Source organism: Leuresthes tenuis, unplaced genomic scaffold (assembly GCF_036924035.1).
Source record: "Leuresthes tenuis unplaced genomic scaffold, fLeuTen1.0.hap1 SCAF_1, whole genome shotgun sequence".
Classification (NCBI taxonomy): Eukaryota; Metazoa; Chordata; class Actinopteri; order Atheriniformes; family Atherinopsidae; genus Leuresthes; species Leuresthes tenuis.
In genome coordinates, this window is record NW_027325355.1 from 19,842,280 (window position 1) to 19,858,717 (window position 16,438).

Below are 16,438 nucleotides of genomic sequence, written 5' to 3' on the forward strand. Positions count from 1 at the left end.
TCAAATCTTGAAGTACAGATAAATGCACTGAGATATGGTGAGCTGATAAAGTGTTGACAGTTTAAGTAACATCAAAATGCTAATCTGGGATTACACTGGTATTGATACACTCATCATAAAAGGAATAATGTGGTTCCCGAATACAGTAACACTTTAATTACATTGTAATGCAGGGACTTTACTTGTTATAGTGTATTTTGAGATTACAGTGCAGACACTTTTCCCTGAGGATTAGTTAATAAATCTGATTAATGAAAAATTCACTTTGAAAGTGATTGAAGATTAAATACGCAGGAGTAGGTTGAAATGCTTTTCTATAAACAACGGAAATAAGTCCTCCAAGTCCTCCAAAAACTCTTCCATGTTTGTGTCTTCGCTCTAAGTTCTTGCAGTGGCCCTGACATCATGCTGTATCTGGACTGACTTCTTTCAAGCTTTGGCAAGCGCTGCCTGGAACATTGCAAATCCAACAGTTAAATGTTTGAGGTAAAGCAGATTGTTTTAAGTTAGTTTCTTATTATAAATATGGGAAGCAAAGGGAAATTTCTAAAACATCTAAACAAATATAACTTGTCACGGTGATAAGAGCAGAGTGAGAGTATGTACAGAATTACTGGAACCGAGTGTCTCATCTTATTTTGGTTGCAACTGCCGAAAATCAGACATTTTGACGAATGTGGGAGAATTCTGGAAGATAATCCAGCCGTCTTTGCAGCCATTTAAAAGCTTTTTGTACTCGACTGCTGGTAGTTTCCGTCACTCCTCCATTGCCAAGTATTCAAACTTTAATTTTCACATTTTGTTTCAGCTTTCTTAAAAGACTTCCAGAAGGAAATCAGGATTAACCGCTGGTTTATGTACACGGTCCTTCAGTTTTAAATGCTGAAGTGGCTTAAATATCTGAGGTCAATTAAAGGGGAAGTCCGGGATTTTTAAACCTAGACCTTATTTCTGGCATGAAATATGTTCATCTACTCACCGAGAACAGTTTGGTGAAAGTGGGCATCATTCAGAAGATATTTAGATTACTCGAGATCAGCGTATATCCATATAATGGAGTGAACGGGGCTAAGATGATGCAGCCTCTAAATAAAGCATTATCTGTCTTTATTTCACCAATACTTTAAGATGAATGAATGAATGAATGCGTACTATTGCTCTGTTAGCTCATAGCTGCAATGTTGTTGTTGCAATAGTACGTGTTCATTCATTCATCTTAAAGTATTGGTGAAATAAAGACAGATAATGCCTTATTTAGAGGCTGTATTGTCAATGCCCTGTTCTCTCCTGTTATATGGATATACATGGATTGCAAGTAATCTTAATATCTTCCAAAGGACGCAGACTTTCACCAAACTGTTCTCGGTGAGCAGGTAAACGTATTTCATGCCAGAAATAAGGTCCAGGTTTAAAAATACCGGAGTTCCCCTTTAAGTATGATAACTAAGAAATGTGCCGAAAATCAAAACACTTAAATTGGAGTTAAAACATTTGTAAGGTTTTTATTTATATTTCATATGTTTCTCAGCATTATTAAACAAAGCTGGTTCGCAGAGACAATATGATTTTAATGTATACAAGCAACAAGGAAAACTTTAAATTATAGAGCCACACTGTGTATTGTGTTTAAGGACAAGCAAGACCGGAGTCTCAGTCTGAGGTTTAATGGGGGTTCAGCAGATGGACGGCTCTTCGACGGCAGCAGCTCCCTCTGCGAGTGCTTTGACACACTTTGCCATCGTCTGGGAGGCCCTGCTGATTGAGTCTGGGCACAGAAACAGCACAAATATATTTGATTGTTTCATGTTTGACTTTTTTCATATTTACGTTTTGAAGAAAACACACAATTACCTGTCATGTAGAAGTCCTTTGCAGTTATTTGAGGTGGTACCAGAGGAGCTGCTATTAGGTCCTGATTGACGGCCTGAGTGGAACAAGGAGAGGAAACAGTTGAGAGAAGAGATCTTCAAGAAGACGGGATGAAGAATCAACTCCAAAAGCAGGAAGTGACTGTGTACCTTTGCAAGTTCATTGGCCTGTTTAAAGTAGTTTGCCTCCTCCACGTCATCATAACGGACCAGGTTAGGAGAGACTTCAGCTAGCCTGGATCGAACCTCATCCACGGAGTCGTAGGGCAGTGTCACACCAGCCAGCTGCAGAAATAAAGAGATTATGTTCACTGACTGTAAGTGTGTGAAAAAACAAGTTCAGACCATGTGAGTGGGTCCTTCCTGACCTCAGACACAGCTCTGATGATCCTCCAGTCCTCTCTGGACATCCCAGGAGGAGTGACAGCCAGCTTGGTGTGCTGGCTCCTGCCCTCGGTGTTGACGTAGGTGGCGTTTTTCTCTGTGTATGCAGCACCAGGGAGAATGATGTCTGCCATTGGTGCTCCGATGTCTCCATGATGACCTGGAGGGGTCAAAGTTATGTTAACGTATGTCAAGAGATTAGCAGCTCTGAGGTTTTCAAACTCTCAGCGGATTAAGTGAATAAGAACTTGCTGCTCATGTTTGTACCCTGGTAGATGATGAGGCTGTCTTTAGGCAGGTCTGCTCTGGTGATGCAGCCAGCATCAGCTCCCAGCAGGAAGAGGATTTTGGGTGGATTCTTCCTGATGGCCTCCACACCGGCCTTGTAGCCCAGGTCCAACGCAGCCACCTGGCTAGCCACTCTGTGCACACACACACACACAAGCATGAGCATGTAAAATCCCCAGTACGTGCACATCTCCTCTACTTGTTCAACTCTTTGTACCTGTGCAGGACATTGAGGACCTTCCAGCCATCCTCCACTCCACTGCTTGCTCTGGCGTTCTGGGCGATGGTGGAGACGGCGCTCAAGATGGCTGCTCCGTCGTCTCTCTGCAGAGCACTGCTGCCAACAACCACCACTGGACGCTTTGCAGATGCAAGGACCTGCAGTCAAGGGAAGGAATAAAAACTTTGAATAACAACTGGCAGAAATTCATCGAGCACGCAGATAAGACTGTGTGAGCGCGTCTGTGTCCATCACCTCGCAGAAAGGATGCGTTCCATTGGCCAGCTCTTTCAGCACTGAAGTCTCCTCTCCCAGGTGGTCATATGTGTAACTAAGGTCCACCTCGTGACCAACCATGGCAACACGAAGCTCATTATGAAGCCAGCTGAAAAAAGAGGAAGAGGGAGGGAAGTCATACTTTCAGTTAAAAACAGAAGCAAAAAAAAAGGAGCACGCTATCACAACAGTTAACGGCCATAAAAACACAATAAGCAGTAAAAGAGGATTCAAATTGAAAAACAACAAAGCTCCACTCAAATTGTATGAGTACTCAAATGACGACACGTGGACCTTTAATAGCATCTCTAGCTGGAGTACGATGTAAAAGTTCCTCTGGATAGGTCTGGATACCATCCAACTGAGGCCCACACTGGTGTGATACGATCATACCACTAACACAGAGCAAATGACGCAGTTCTATGTGGTTCCATGTAGCAGTTTACCTCTTGCGGACTCTGGCGTTGAACAGCGGTGCTTCGTAACGCGGGTTTGTTCCTATGAGCAGCAGCAGATCACAGTCCTCGACGCCGGAGATGCGGGAGTTGAGCAGGTAGTTGGAGCGCAGGTCAGTGCTGAGGAGAGAGCAAGAAGAACGGAGCGTCAGCTGATAAAGCCACACAGAGTCCCACAGCGAATTAAGGGAAGAACAGAATCTTTCCTACCCTGCCCCTGCCATGGGGAAAACCTCCTCAGTGCAGAGGTTCTCTGAGTTGAGTCTGTTGAGGAGATCTTTGAGAGAGACAAGGGATTCAGCATCCGCCATCCCTCCGGCTATGGCTGCTACGTCAGTGCCCTGCACGCTCTGAAGCTGCACACACACAGATTCACACATTTATCAACTCAAGCATGATGACATGACTAAAATAAAATTAAAATAAAAGAGAAAGATAAAGACAAAGACAAAGAGAAATCCATTAAAGAAGCAAACACACACTTACTGCTCCGGCAACACGAGTTAAAGCATCCTCCCATGTGGTCGGGCTCAGCTGACCTGACTCATCCTTCACCAATGGCTGGGTCAACCTCTGCCTCTTCAGACCATCATATGCAAACCTGTGAATACGCACAGCATTTAAGGTGTAAAACACGTTTTTCAATTTAACAGTCTAAGAGGATAATGTTTGCTGGCTTGTGTATCTGTGGATCACCTGGTCTTGTCAGAGATCCATTCTTCATTAATGTCTTCATTCAGCCTGGGCAACACCCTCATCACCTCCCCTCCTCTTGTGCTCACTACGATATTGCTGCCAACAGCGTCCAGCACGTCGATTGACTCCGTTTTTCTGCAAAGACAATAAAAAACAGAGCCTGATAAAAATAGCACGACACAAAAGCTAACTCTTTTACTGCCGCTACACCACCTTACGTGGCTTCAAGAAGCTGGAGAAAGCAGATTGTTTTAACAGTAAAGCCTTCCCCACCTGGTCTCCCATGGACGTGCGGTGAAGGCGTAGGGTTTGGAGGTGAGCGCTCCGACAGGACAGACATCAATGACGTTGCCCGACAGCTCAGACATGAACATCTTCTCCACATATGTCCCGATCTGCAGGTTGTGCCCTCTTCCTGTCGTTCCCAGCTCTTCAACTCCGGCGATCTCGCTGGCAAAACTGCAAAAGATACAAGCAGCGAAGCATTAACGTGTAAAACTTTCACCGGACTAAGTGAGGTACCGACCTCATAGCTGACTGAGATGTCTGGAATGCACTCACCGGACGCAGCGTGTGCACTGGATACAGCGGGTCATGATAGTTTTGATGAGAGGCCCGATGTTTTTGTCCTCCACAGCCCTCTTTCCTTCTGTGAAGCGACTGCGGTCTGAACCAAACTGCACGGACTGATCCTGAGAATAGAATTTAGTTTGTCCGTTATGCTCTCCTATTAACCGCAACTTGCCCGTCTTCAGTACAAACTGTTGGGGCTCAGTTAAAGAAGCCTTTCTGTGTACAGCTCCAGAGTTACCTGCAGGTCACACTCTCCTCCCTGATCACAAATAGGACAGTCCAGCGGGTGGTTTGCCAAAAGGAACTCCATTACTCCCTCCCTGATTACACACACAATTGATGAGCGCGTTTACTGTAGTTTCAACTTGATATTCTAAAAGCTTGACAAAAATTAGATTCCTATCCTGACAGAACCACACAGTCATACCTGGCTTTGCGTGTCTTGTCTGAGTTGGTGAGGATGTTCCAGCCTTTCATGACAGGCATGGCGCAGGCTGCTACCGGCTGCAGAGTACAAACATGAATCACTTGGACACCGACAACATTTTCTGTTCAACAGCATCTCCACGTATTTCTCTGATGGGAAATACCTTTGGTGCTTTCTCAATCTCCACAAGACACATTCGACAGTTTCCTGCCACTGAGAGACGCTCATGGTAACAGAACCTGGGAATCTGAATTCCAACCTTCTCACAGGCCTGAGTGGGAAAACGAAAAAAGTGAAACAAAATAAGACAAGAAATCCCACACCCCAAAGATGAACTTCCAATTGTGGTCTAATTCAGCTCAAAGTTATTTCTGTGTGTACATCAACTTAGACATTTAAACTGTTGGCTTTTGACTAAAGGTTATTTAGCAGCTAAACTTTAGCTGTGGTGGTAAGAACAACATGAGGGGAGGCACATCAACTAGCAGTGAGATAATCTGGCATTTCTTACCTGCAACACTGTAGTTCCAGGCTCTACCTCCACTGGTTTCCCATCCACAAACACTTCCACCATGTTACTGGCAGCACGCACAGGAGTGCGCACTGAAAATGCACACACAAAGGAAAGCTTTACTAAAAATCACCAGAACTCAGCCTATAATGTTAACGTAGAAAGCATCGGTTTCAAAAATAGGATGTTTCTATTTCCAACAAATATTAGTAGGAAAAAAAAAAACTATTTCACAAATAGAGCCCTTCTACACTGCAATGAAACAGAATAAATGCAGTAATTTTCTTTGACCTTGACAAACATGTACAGGCATCCATGGACCTTACCAGCATTAGTAGGAGCCAGGCTGCTCTTGGCAGCTCCAGTCAGGGCTCGGCCAACCGTTGGCAATCGCAACATGACGCTGTGAGAGGAAACAGATGAGCTAACTTTATTGCTGCATGCCACGTACCAAACTCAATCATACATCTGCTCATACCGTGACATCTATTCTTTATCTGAATGTAAATCAACTCACCACACAAGATGTCTTTAATCACCAAACACACTTTTTTTTTTTTTAAATCACCAAACAATCAATTTGACAACTATTGTCTTGATTGACCCACTGATTTTTTATTGATTGCTTTGATAACCAACATTTCAGAGGTTTTATCTGAAATCATACATATATATATATATATATATATATATATATATATATATCAGAATTGTTGCTGAATAAATTTCAGTGAGCTGAACACCTTTAAATAATCATTTCAACTGTCCCTTTAAATGTTAAAAATGTGTTCAACAATGTAATATTATTTGTAAAATACTGAAGGAAGCAGAAACTGTCAGCTCTTTTGTGATCATCACATTACTCCAGAGAATAGTACTAAAATGAGCTTGATTAATGGTTATGTAACAAGTTTTAACATTAATATTCGAAAACTCATAGTCGTTACAATCATGCATTTCCACTAAAGAAACCGGAAGTAGAGAAAACATGAGTTTCTTCAGTGTACTACTTTGTAATGAAATACATAACCTGTTATCCAATCACACACCAGGATCAACTTCACTAGAGTATCTTATACAATTACTGAAAACCTCAAAAAACGGAAATCCCTTGGAATCAACAAATTTTTCACGAATCGTAACAAAACTCTTGTATTTCGACTGAATATCGAGTCTAACAGGCCAATATACGTGCACATATATATAACCAGAGCCTCGGTGGCTAATGCTAACTGTCAACAAAAACAAGTCCTGGTGCCCCTCGCCGACGTAGTTAACGTTTTACGGATGTTTCAAGAGAAGAGAAAATGAATAAGAAATTCAAATACATAAAAATATATAAAAAAATTAGGCAGGACACTATAAAGGTTTTATTCGATGCATACAGCAAAGACAGCCTACCCTCCAGTGAGGACTCCTTGCTTGCAAGCTAATAATGTTAGCTAACAGTACTACTCAAGGACACGGGCATTGTCAGAAGGTAACTCAAGTCACAAGACGCAACACTTGGGTTTGAATTTTTCTTGGAATTTAATCACATAGATTTTAGTGTGTGCATTAGTGCAAATATATGTAGTTCGTTCTTACCTTTTGCTATTTGGCCTTCTTGACCAGAACAGCGGGGTATGTCAGTTACACCACCAGTGAAACTGCTAGTATGCCGCTAGCGGAAATAACGTACGACTACTACTTCCGTTAAAAATGAGGTCTCGTTTTTTTTCACAACAATTAGAACCAGTAATCAGATTTTAATATTTGTTTTTCTTCATCTTTCTTTCTTTCTTTAGATGTTTAACGGCAGCTGGCATCGTCACAGTTACATTCAGGATCTTCATGATGCAACGTCTTTCTTAACAATGCTCCTTAATGACGCTCATTCAGCCCTACTCCTCCTTTTATATTTCAGTAATGTTTGCTGTTTTATTAAATCCGTAATTCCACAATTAATGTAATCCCACCCAAGCCAGACATTAACTGTACAATACAATAGTAATAAATCAGAAAGGAAGAAAGAAAGATTTTTTTTACTTCCAGACATCCAAAAATAATGTCTTTCTCTCTTTCTTTATACCAATAAGAGTTTATTTTCAGCAGGAACAACATAATAGCACGTGGGACTGTGGCGTTACTAGAAACCATCAACTACATTTCCCATGATTCAACTGAGGGTTTTCCGGAAGTATCTACGTGTGCATTTTCGCGACAGTTCAGGAAGCGTTTGCAAACTGCCACAGACGAGAAAAAGAGTTATTGCTTTTTCCCGTGAAAGAGTAGAACAAAAGCAGGTAAATTTTTCTCAGAGCCAATGAAGTAGTTGTTTACTGGATAAACTGTCACTGTGGTGTGTATGACGCGTGTTGCTCATAAAACTCAAAGGCTCCTCTCATCTCAATAGACTCGTTAGCCACAAGCTAACTTTTTGCTAGCAAACAAAGCGTTAACTAACAAGGATATATATATACACACACACCTATAATTGTTTGTAAAGGGTGTAGCTGATATCGTGCTATGCATAGCATTTTTAACTGGTGTTCTTAAAAAATGCTCTTACTGCGTTTCTCTTTTAAGACCGTTTTAGTTTGATGTACTTGGCACTGTTTAAGACTTAGCAGTGATGGCATACTTCAGAATATCTGTTTTATACCATTAAATTGTTATATTTAAAGATTGTTCGTCTTACGGTTGTGCGATTGATCTATACCTATAGTTTAGCTTTACTAACTACGACATGGGTGTGAGCTTGTTAAAATCATTGTTTGCTACGGGATGATCTTCTCTGTTATTGGTTTATACTTTATTGTAAAATCACGTTAAATGTTTGTACCATGTTAGCTCTGGGAAATCTTGTCTTAGTCTTAGTCCATAGCATTAGTATTATACCGAACATATCGGGTGCTCTAAAATTAAGAATTTCATGGAAATATTTGAAAGAATAATTATATCTTATTTCCAAAGTCAGCTTTAGACACAAGGCTTAAATACTCGGACTAAATTTAAAAGCTATAATATTGGATCAAATGCTAAAATGGACCATAAAAGCCCCAAATGTTACAAGATGCACCTTATTTGAAATATTTATTTTATTTATCTTTTTTTCTCTTAATTTTATTTTCCAGCACCATGCTGCCAACCACCTCGTCAAATGGCTCCCTCAGTTCCAGAGATGCTGCGCGTCACACAGCGGGAGCCAAGCGCTACAAGTACCTACGGCGGCTGCTTCATTTCAGACAGATGGACTTTGAATTTGCTATGTGGCAGATGCTTTACTTGTTTACGTCGCCACAGAGGGTCTACCGTAACTTCCACTACAGAAAACAGACCAAGGACCAGTGGGCCAGGGACGATCCTGCTTTCTTGGTCCTGCTCAGCATCTGGCTGTGTGGTAAGCCTAAACTCGATGTGGATTTAGTTTAGCACTTGAGTTAACGCTTGATTATGACTTGTGTTTATTAATTTGCATGGCTGCTTCCTTTTGGTTTGCTGTGCAGTATCAACAATAGGTTTTGGGCTTGTGCTGGACATGGGAGTGCTGGAGACTCTGAAGCTGCTGCTGTGGGTGGTCTTTGTTGACTGTATAGGAGTCGGTCTGCTCATATCAACCCTAATGTGGTGAGTTGTAGGTTTGTGTTGCTGATTGTATGACTAATAAATGGACATACCGACTGACTTATTTTTCTTTCTTACCCAGGATAATCAGCAACAAATACCTGCTAAAACATCCCAGCCGAAACTTTGATGTTGAGTGGGGCTACGCATTTGATGTTCATCTCAATGCTTTCTACCCACTTCTTGTCATCCTGCACTTCCTGCAGCTTTTCTTCATCAATCGTGAGTAGAGAGCATCTCTGTGAGTTTTAGCGGCATGTCTGAAATTTCACCACCCAGTTCATGCCATAAATCAGTATTCGGGGACGAATAAAGAGTTGATCCCTTGTTTCTTTATGTTACAGATGTTGTGGTGATAGATTCAGACTGGTTCGTGGGGTACTTTGTTGGAAATACTTTATGGCTGATCGCCATTGGTTATTATCTGTACATAACCTTCTTAGGATACAATGGTAAGTCTCCTGCACATGAAAATACACAATATTCTTCTCTGCTTTAAGAAAAAAAAAAGCTTTTTCTTAAATAAATAGACATTTTAGGGTCATTTTATGCATCTACAAGAATTCCAGAGCAGTTTAGATTAAAATCCCTGGTACCGTAAATTCCAGACTATAGAGTGCACCTGAATATAAGCCGCACCCCCTAATTTTAAAAAGAAAATCCATTTTGTACTTGTATAGTCCGCACCGGATTATAAGCCAGAGTGCCCACATTGTAATGAGATATTTACACAGAAAGATGTTACACGTGAGGATTTTTAAACTTTTAATTAAATGCAAATGCTTTTTTTTCTCGAACGGTGCCTGTCAGACCGATGGTTTTAACTTGAATACCTATCGGTAACGCACAAATACATGGCGTAAAAACTTCTTTTTTTTTGACGGCATGAAAAAAAAAACATATTAGCCGCCAGGGGAGGCGTGGGGCACAAATTCTGAATAAAAAGAATTAGATCAAGATAGGAGGCTAAAAAAAAATTAGTAGGCTGGATTAATGAGTTTGACACTCCAGCAACCTTGACAACAAGTGTTATATATACTGGTTGGACTACTTTCTGGTATAGCTGTCGGAGATCTTGGAGATTTTTACGGGAACATGCTTAAGTGACAACAGTTTTAACTTAATGGGCCGCTCATGAACTTCACACGGCTGCGCAGGGCAGGGTTCTCTTGAGCTCCCGGTCGTCCTGATGTCCGCAACGGTTAGCCGCACTGCGGTGCTCAAAGCCTGGGCAAAAAGCTGCGGCTTATAGTCCGGAATTTACGCTATTCACTGTCTTTGACATTTACTTTTTGAGAACCTATTATAAGTAGAGTAGGTTAGAATACTGCATGTCACCTCTTTTTGTTTTATTGATTTTTTTCTGATAATCTTTGCCTTGTTTGAGTGTAATCGATCATTTTGTGTCAGATTGTTGATTTGTCAGAAAAAGGTGTTTGACGATATCAGCCTGTTTTTACAACTTACTGTGAGCTGTGTTTTCTTTGCATGTCCTGACTACATAACTTGTCTTTTAATTGCAAAACACAGATTAAAAATATTGATTTTTATCTCTAACTTTTTTATTTAGTTTCATTACTCATTAAAAAGATTCAGAAGCTTCAGTAACATTTTTTCTTTCTAAAACAAACCAGAATGATTGATTTTTGCTCCCATCTAGTGGTCAGAAACATCCGTGAATTAATGTGCCTTTTTTGACAAAAATACAAAAAAGGCACAAAGTATGTGCTGTTTCTTTGGAAGGTTTGTGTAAATGATCATCTCCCTTTAATTTTGCAGCCCTGCCCTTCCTGACTAACACTGTGGTGCTGCTCTACCCCTTCGCTCTGCTCGGCCTCATCTACGTCCTCTCTATCTCGCTGGGCTGGAACTTCACTCGAGGTCTCTGCTGGTTTTACAAATACAGAGTCCAGTAGAGAGAGTTTGACTCTCAGGTTGGACTATAGCTGGATGTGGGCTGATTCAAAACCTGTCAACTTTACGTCTGCGTGGGAATGATTCCATTTACAGCTGCTGCGGTCAGCATCTTGTTGGCTCTCAGTGAACTGGGACTCTTTTGGTCGATTGTTGCCGAGCAGGTTGACTGTTGCTCAACTTTCTCTTGATTTCCCGTTTGGCTCTTATGTTGAACTGGAGCTCCACCGTCCTGTATACAGAGATTCGTTTGGACTATCTGCAGAAACAAGAAGACGGATGAGAAATGGCTTTTTATTGTTTTTTTCTTTTGTATGATTTGTAAATAGTACTCTTTCAGGTTGTAATATATACACAGAGGATTATTCCTGAAGAAGAATTTGCTGTGTTTGAGTTTTCTCGTGGGGGGGACGAAGAAAAGAATCAAATCCTACTTATTGAAGAGAAAAAAAGAAGAAAAGCGGAGAGAAATGGGATGGAGACATTTTTTCTCTTTTCTTTTTTCTTAGAGTGTACATTCCAAAGCACTTTCAATAAAGGGTTTTATTAACTTAAATTGTCTCTGTTTCCTGTTACCCAGCAGCAGGTTTCTCCTCTTCCTCTGGAGTGAATTGAATTCAGTGGTTATAGACGATAGATGGATGGATAAGTGACAGGTCCAGCACCTTTTTCACTATTGACAAGCAATTCAAAAATCCCTTTGTGAGATAATGCATTTCCAAAGTTTAGAATACACCAAACGGGTTAAATTCAATAAAAAAACCCAGAAATTATGATGAAAGAAGCTACTTCTGAATTTTCAAAACTATAGAGCAGCTTTCCTCAGTTCAAGACGTATCCTGACGTCAAAAAGATGCAGACTCTTATCTGTGCGTAGCCATGAGGATCTTTTTTGAAAGTTTGTCACGAGAAATGCTAAAAACTAGAAATAAAAATGCAACCTCATTAGGATCCATTTTGTTCAGGAGTGATTATTTGATTGTTGCCTAGCAACATATTTCCTGAGAGGAAAAAAAAAACCATGTTTAATATGGATTTGGTATAGAATTCATATAGTTTTACAGTGTCATGAGCTTTTTGATGTGATAAGTTCATTTGATTCTTCCTTCTTCTTTAGCTGAAATCATAAATGTGTGCCAAAAGAAAGCGTGCAAGTCTACAAAATGCAGTAATTATGACACGCTTGGGAAGTTTCTGATTTAGGCTACAGAGGTTAATCCCATGTCTGATCATATCGAACAAGGAATGCAGTTAAGTTAAGAAAATAACCTCGGGCACATTAATCCACAGAGTAAAAAGGAAAAAATTCTGCACAAATTAGACGCATCCTGCCACAGGATTAACTCTAATGGAAGGAGGTCCTGGCCTGTCATGTTCATCGACACCAAACTAAGAAAACCATCCGTGTAGGATCTGATGTGCTGAAACAAAAACAAAGTCTCCCCACCTATCTCCTCATTCCAAAAGTGTATTTTTATTCATTGTATTTCAGTTCAATTCAGTTGATTTATACTGCACCAATTCACCGCGTAAGACATTTCAAGGTGCTTCAAAGTGAAAGCAAACAAATCAAATGCAGTTCAGTTAGATCCAATGATTAATCTAACCTGTTAAGCTTGTTACATGATTTTTCTACTCAAGTGCATTCATCAACATTTGCTTCAGCTTCTCTGAGTCAAATTTCTTCATGATGATGGCCTTGTGGTTCTTCTTCAGCAGGTCCATGTAATCCAGCACCATCATGCCTCGTGTGTGAGTCCCTTCCAGCTCCACTGTCACCGCAACCTGAGGGAGGAACTTGTGAAACAGTGCTTTGAGCTGGAAGTATTTGCAGAAATGGTGAAGACTCACCTCATTGCTCTCTGTTATGAGAGCATCATCGACGGCGGCAGCCATGGCAAAGACGTCACAGGGATTTAACCCTTTTCCTGCAGTGATCTCTTTCTGATATTCAGCCGAGCGTGCTTTCTGCAGACAGATGTTAAAACATCTGTTGTCTGTGGGTATGTGTACTCTGTTGAGGCCTCATAAACTCTTGTTCTGTCATATATAAACACTGTTGTACATTTAGGATATCATAACTTGAGCAAACATACTCATTAAAGCATGCTGTTTTGCACAAACTCATAACCAGGAAGATTCCTTGTCAGTTGTAAAACTCACCACTATATGACCCTTAATCAAATTATTCTGATTTTCATGTTCTTACTGTCATCGACAGGGCTGAAATCTTTTTCATGAAGGTGGCCTTCTTGGTGGTTTTGGACAGCCACTCGTCACAGAAAGACTAGGAGGAGAACAGAAGGCACAAATCAAGCGCCATCTCACTGAAGTCAGAAATGGTCTTTTTTCAATTTCATTTCTATATTATAAAAACCTAACTGCTGTATAACACACTTGATTAAACATTTTTTTTATCTTGTTTGAACCAAAACTGCTGTGCAGAAGCCTTGAGTCACTACTTGTTTCTTTATATGTTGCCAGGGAAAAGGGAAATGGCAGCGACGACTCATTGAATCATAAGATTTCTTAAGAACATCACTTTCAGAAATTGTTCATCAGTTGTGGATAGTCTTTTTTTTTTTTAGGCCTTACACTTCTTGAAGAAATAATGGGGAAAAAAAATTTCTTTTTGTGACAAGCTGCTGGCAACAAAGTGCCAAAAGATACAATTTTGATAAATTGTCTGTTATGTGTAGACCCTCTACTGGTTCATCCCTTGAGTGAGGTATCCTTTTTAAGCTTGAATTATTCAGAGGTCAGCGTTAAGTGGTATAACAAACAAAAAACACATTTTTCTGAAATTAGTCGGGTAAAAAGACTACTGACTACTTCAGCAAAACTAAAGGGTACAGGAGAGCCTGTGTTCCTTGGAAACATACTATAGAGAAAGGAGGGGTGGCAAAAGACTTTTGCACTGTGCTGTACTTTAACTGCAGATTCTGTTCTGATCGTGTTTTCATCCTCACCCATGGCAGGCTGCACCTGCAGCTGAACTCCCAGGAGGCAATGTAGGTGGGACAAGTGTAGCGGTCCAACACAATGTAGGCTGCCTCGGGGTCAGCTACAAAGTTAAACTCTCCACACATGGTGGTGTTACCTCTGGCTGTGCACACACATACACAAGTCATTCATTCGCAGTTATCTATTATCTGAATGCAGAGATGAAAAAACAAATGGCAATAGAGATGCAACAAGGTACATATATCTGTGTTTATATATGTATCCATATATTTAATTTCTATATACTTAAGTTATATTATACACAGTATATTCAGAATTTATGACAGATAGCCTACACTCAGTGTTTCCTCCCATGATGTAGAGTCCTTTCAGTTTTTTAGGGAAGGAAGGGTCCAGTTGCACAGCAACAGCAAGGTTAGTGAGGGGAGCAGTGGCCACCAGAGTCACCTGTGAATGGCAACACATGTATTTATTGGACGTGTTTATGTTGAAATGTGAAACTACTACAGAGAAAGCGTTTCTTTTTCTGTAACCGCAGAGAAAAATCACGAAGGAACACTTGCTAACTGAAAAACATGTTTGTCTGGACAGCCCTACCAACAGTACGGTTGATCTTTTGATGCTGGTGACCTCACCCCACCTTGTTATTGTGTGTCACAAGAATACAGCGTTCTCAAATTTCCAACTGTTGGTGTTGGCATGTTCAGATCTGTTACTGAGCGTTTACAGTCAATGGGCGAGTGTAACTAAAATTCTTTGACTCACCTCTCCTGCATTCTCCTTGGCAATCTTGATCATGGCCTTCACAGCTTTCCTCTGTTGCAGCAGGTCCAGGTCTGGAGCATTTGGATCAGGTACGTCCCCCAGCCCATCCTTCCCATGGTAATCTCCTGCATGTCGCCCCCTGGCCAACAGAGGCTTCGAGCAGCCCTTGTAAACCGGAATCTGCACGACAGATTGTACGATGACAATTCAGCCAGCCTGTACCATCCACAAAGTTAATGCACACACGAACACAGTCTTACATCCAGCCTGTTGCAAACTTTCAGGACACGCAGTGTATTCTTTAGAACATTCTCCAATGGTGTGTTGCCATGGCAGCAGGTGATCCCCAAAATCTCCACATCTGGGGCGGCGAGGGCGACCATAATGGCCTGAGCATCATCAACTCCAGTGTCCACATCGATGATCAGCTTCTTCTTCATCCTACATTTAACCCCGAGATGTGAAAAAGGGATTGCATTTAATAATGATTGCTTTCTTCTTTTAGAAATCAAGATATTCTAAGCAAAAGACATAATATGGCTCAACCAGCCATATGAATTAATGTCTAATTCATGTAGCCGAGAGAGCTCAGTCATAACACTTGTGTATCATTAAGTGTTATTAAACATAATAAAACTCTTGTTTACAATTTATTATAAAATGGTAGCTGATAATTGCAGGTAGAATTGCTATTAAAATGTTTAACTAGGTCTCATCTAGGTGTGTAGGTGTGGCTGCTTGCGCTTGTGCTTCATATTGCACCTTGCTGGAGGTAAAATATCTCCTGGATCCCTTTTTCTGGCTGCACCGTTGCAGGAATGTGGCCAGGTTAGGTTATTAAGTCCTAGTCATTAAAAGCCGTCACAAATATATAGAATTTATCGTAAGCAGCGTTACGAGGTAATGCAGGCCATGATAAAAGATTGAGTGAGCTGTTTCATTACCAGTATCAAACAAATCAGCAGTAAATGTGTTTGTGGTCAGCGTTATCACAGTTTCATGTAGAGCTATGTGTCAAAAGTGGATGCAACAGATACTACACAAAAAAACACCAAGAAGCTAAAGTAACTGTCACAGCACGCTGCATAGAGCATTGTTTAAAAAAGCAATACATATATTTAGAATGATATAATATATATACAAACATATATATATATATATTTAAAATTGATACATCATATAGCAATAGAAATATAACATGCTTACCTGGTGTGATGATCCAAACAAATTCTGATAGTTGACTGAGTGGAGAGGCTACGGGGAAAATGCTGCCCTACCGTCAGGATTTTTTAGAAAAACAGCAGGATCTAAACCCCACCCCTGGGGAGTCTCTGTCAAATGAGAAAAATCTGCTGGCTTTAAATGCTGATTAAAAGATTAAAAGATGATTATAGAGATAATATATGATTATATATGTTGATTTTGACCGTTGCTGTGTTGAAACACAGAAGAATTTTCCTGAGGTGCTTTAACTTCAGATTAATTTGTCTC

General features: G+C 40.6%; 3 protein-coding genes across 3 annotated transcripts; 1 reads left to right on the forward strand and 2 right to left on the reverse strand.

The window, feature by feature from the left end:
• Positions 1 to 1,476: 1,476 nt before the first annotated feature.
• On the reverse strand, positions 1,477 to 7,370 carry LOC140318448 (NADH-ubiquinone oxidoreductase 75 kDa subunit, mitochondrial-like). The gene is made up of 19 exons (XM_072396309.1): positions 7,286 to 7,370; positions 6,025 to 6,101; positions 5,699 to 5,790; positions 5,351 to 5,458; positions 5,188 to 5,264; positions 4,999 to 5,080; positions 4,749 to 4,879; positions 4,461 to 4,646; positions 4,188 to 4,322; positions 3,978 to 4,092; positions 3,702 to 3,847; positions 3,483 to 3,611; positions 3,016 to 3,145; positions 2,758 to 2,918; positions 2,520 to 2,674; positions 2,237 to 2,412; positions 2,019 to 2,153; positions 1,852 to 1,924; positions 1,477 to 1,765 (listed from the first exon to the last, which is right to left on the reverse strand). The coding sequence occupies exons 2-19, from the start codon at positions 6,095 to 6,097 to the stop codon at positions 1,674 to 1,676; spliced, it is 2,196 nt and encodes a 731-aa protein (XP_072252410.1). The 5' UTR covers positions 6,098 to 6,101; positions 7,286 to 7,370; the 3' UTR covers positions 1,477 to 1,673.
• A 521-nt stretch (positions 7,371 to 7,891) lies between these two features.
• Positions 7,892 to 11,774, forward strand: unc50 (unc-50 homolog (C. elegans)). Its single transcript, XM_072396403.1, has 6 exons — positions 7,892 to 7,983; positions 8,815 to 9,080; positions 9,187 to 9,307; positions 9,387 to 9,526; positions 9,649 to 9,756; positions 11,084 to 11,774. The coding sequence occupies exons 2-6, from the start codon at positions 8,819 to 8,821 to the stop codon at positions 11,218 to 11,220; spliced, it is 768 nt and encodes a 255-aa protein (XP_072252504.1). The 5' UTR covers positions 7,892 to 7,983; positions 8,815 to 8,818; the 3' UTR covers positions 11,221 to 11,774.
• A 921-nt stretch (positions 11,775 to 12,695) lies between these two features.
• On the reverse strand, positions 12,696 to 16,271 carry LOC140293710 (inosine-uridine preferring nucleoside hydrolase-like). The gene is made up of 8 exons (XM_072379551.1): positions 16,154 to 16,271; positions 15,208 to 15,388; positions 14,948 to 15,127; positions 14,518 to 14,629; positions 14,188 to 14,324; positions 13,428 to 13,505; positions 13,070 to 13,186; positions 12,696 to 13,003 (listed from the first exon to the last, which is right to left on the reverse strand). Exons 2-8 carry the CDS (start codon positions 15,385 to 15,387, stop codon positions 12,851 to 12,853), a joined length of 957 nt encoding a protein of 318 aa, XP_072235652.1. The 5' UTR covers position 15,388; positions 16,154 to 16,271; the 3' UTR covers positions 12,696 to 12,850.
• Positions 16,272 to 16,438: the final 167 nt, after the last annotated feature.

What these genes read in the sequence shown, in the direction of transcription:
- LOC140318448 (XM_072396309.1), bottom strand. Translation starts at nt 6,097, where the DNA reads ATGTTGCGATTGCCAACGGTTGGCCGAGCCCTGACTGGAGCTGCCAAG. An exon ending in CTGGAACTACAGTGTTGCAG is followed by an intron (nt 5,459 to 5,698) that starts GTAAGAAATGCC and finishes TTTCCCACTCAG; the next exon opens with GCCTGTGAGAAGGTTGGAAT. An exon ending in GAACGCATCCTTTCTGCGAG is followed by an intron (nt 2,919 to 3,015) that starts GTGATGGACACA and finishes CCTTGACTGCAG; the next exon opens with GTCCTTGCATCTGCAAAGCG.
- unc50 (XM_072396403.1), top strand. Translation starts at nt 8,819, where the DNA reads ATGCTGCCAACCACCTCGTCAAATGGCTCCCTCAGTTCCAGAGATGCT. An exon ending in CTCATATCAACCCTAATGTG is followed by an intron (nt 9,308 to 9,386) that starts GTGAGTTGTAGG and finishes TTTCTTACCCAG; the next exon opens with GATAATCAGCAACAAATACC. An exon ending in AACCTTCTTAGGATACAATG is followed by an intron (nt 9,757 to 11,083) that starts GTAAGTCTCCTG and finishes TTAATTTTGCAG; the next exon opens with CCCTGCCCTTCCTGACTAAC.
- LOC140293710 (XM_072379551.1), bottom strand. Translation starts at nt 15,387, where the DNA reads ATGAAGAAGAAGCTGATCATCGATGTGGACACTGGAGTTGATGATGCT. An exon ending in CCAAGGAGAATGCAGGAGAG is followed by an intron (nt 14,630 to 14,947) that starts GTGAGTCAAAGA and finishes TGCCATTCACAG; the next exon opens with GTGACTCTGGTGGCCACTGC. An exon ending in TCATAACAGAGAGCAATGAG is followed by an intron (nt 13,004 to 13,069) that starts GTGAGTCTTCAC and finishes TTCCTCCCTCAG; the next exon opens with GTTGCGGTGACAGTGGAGCT.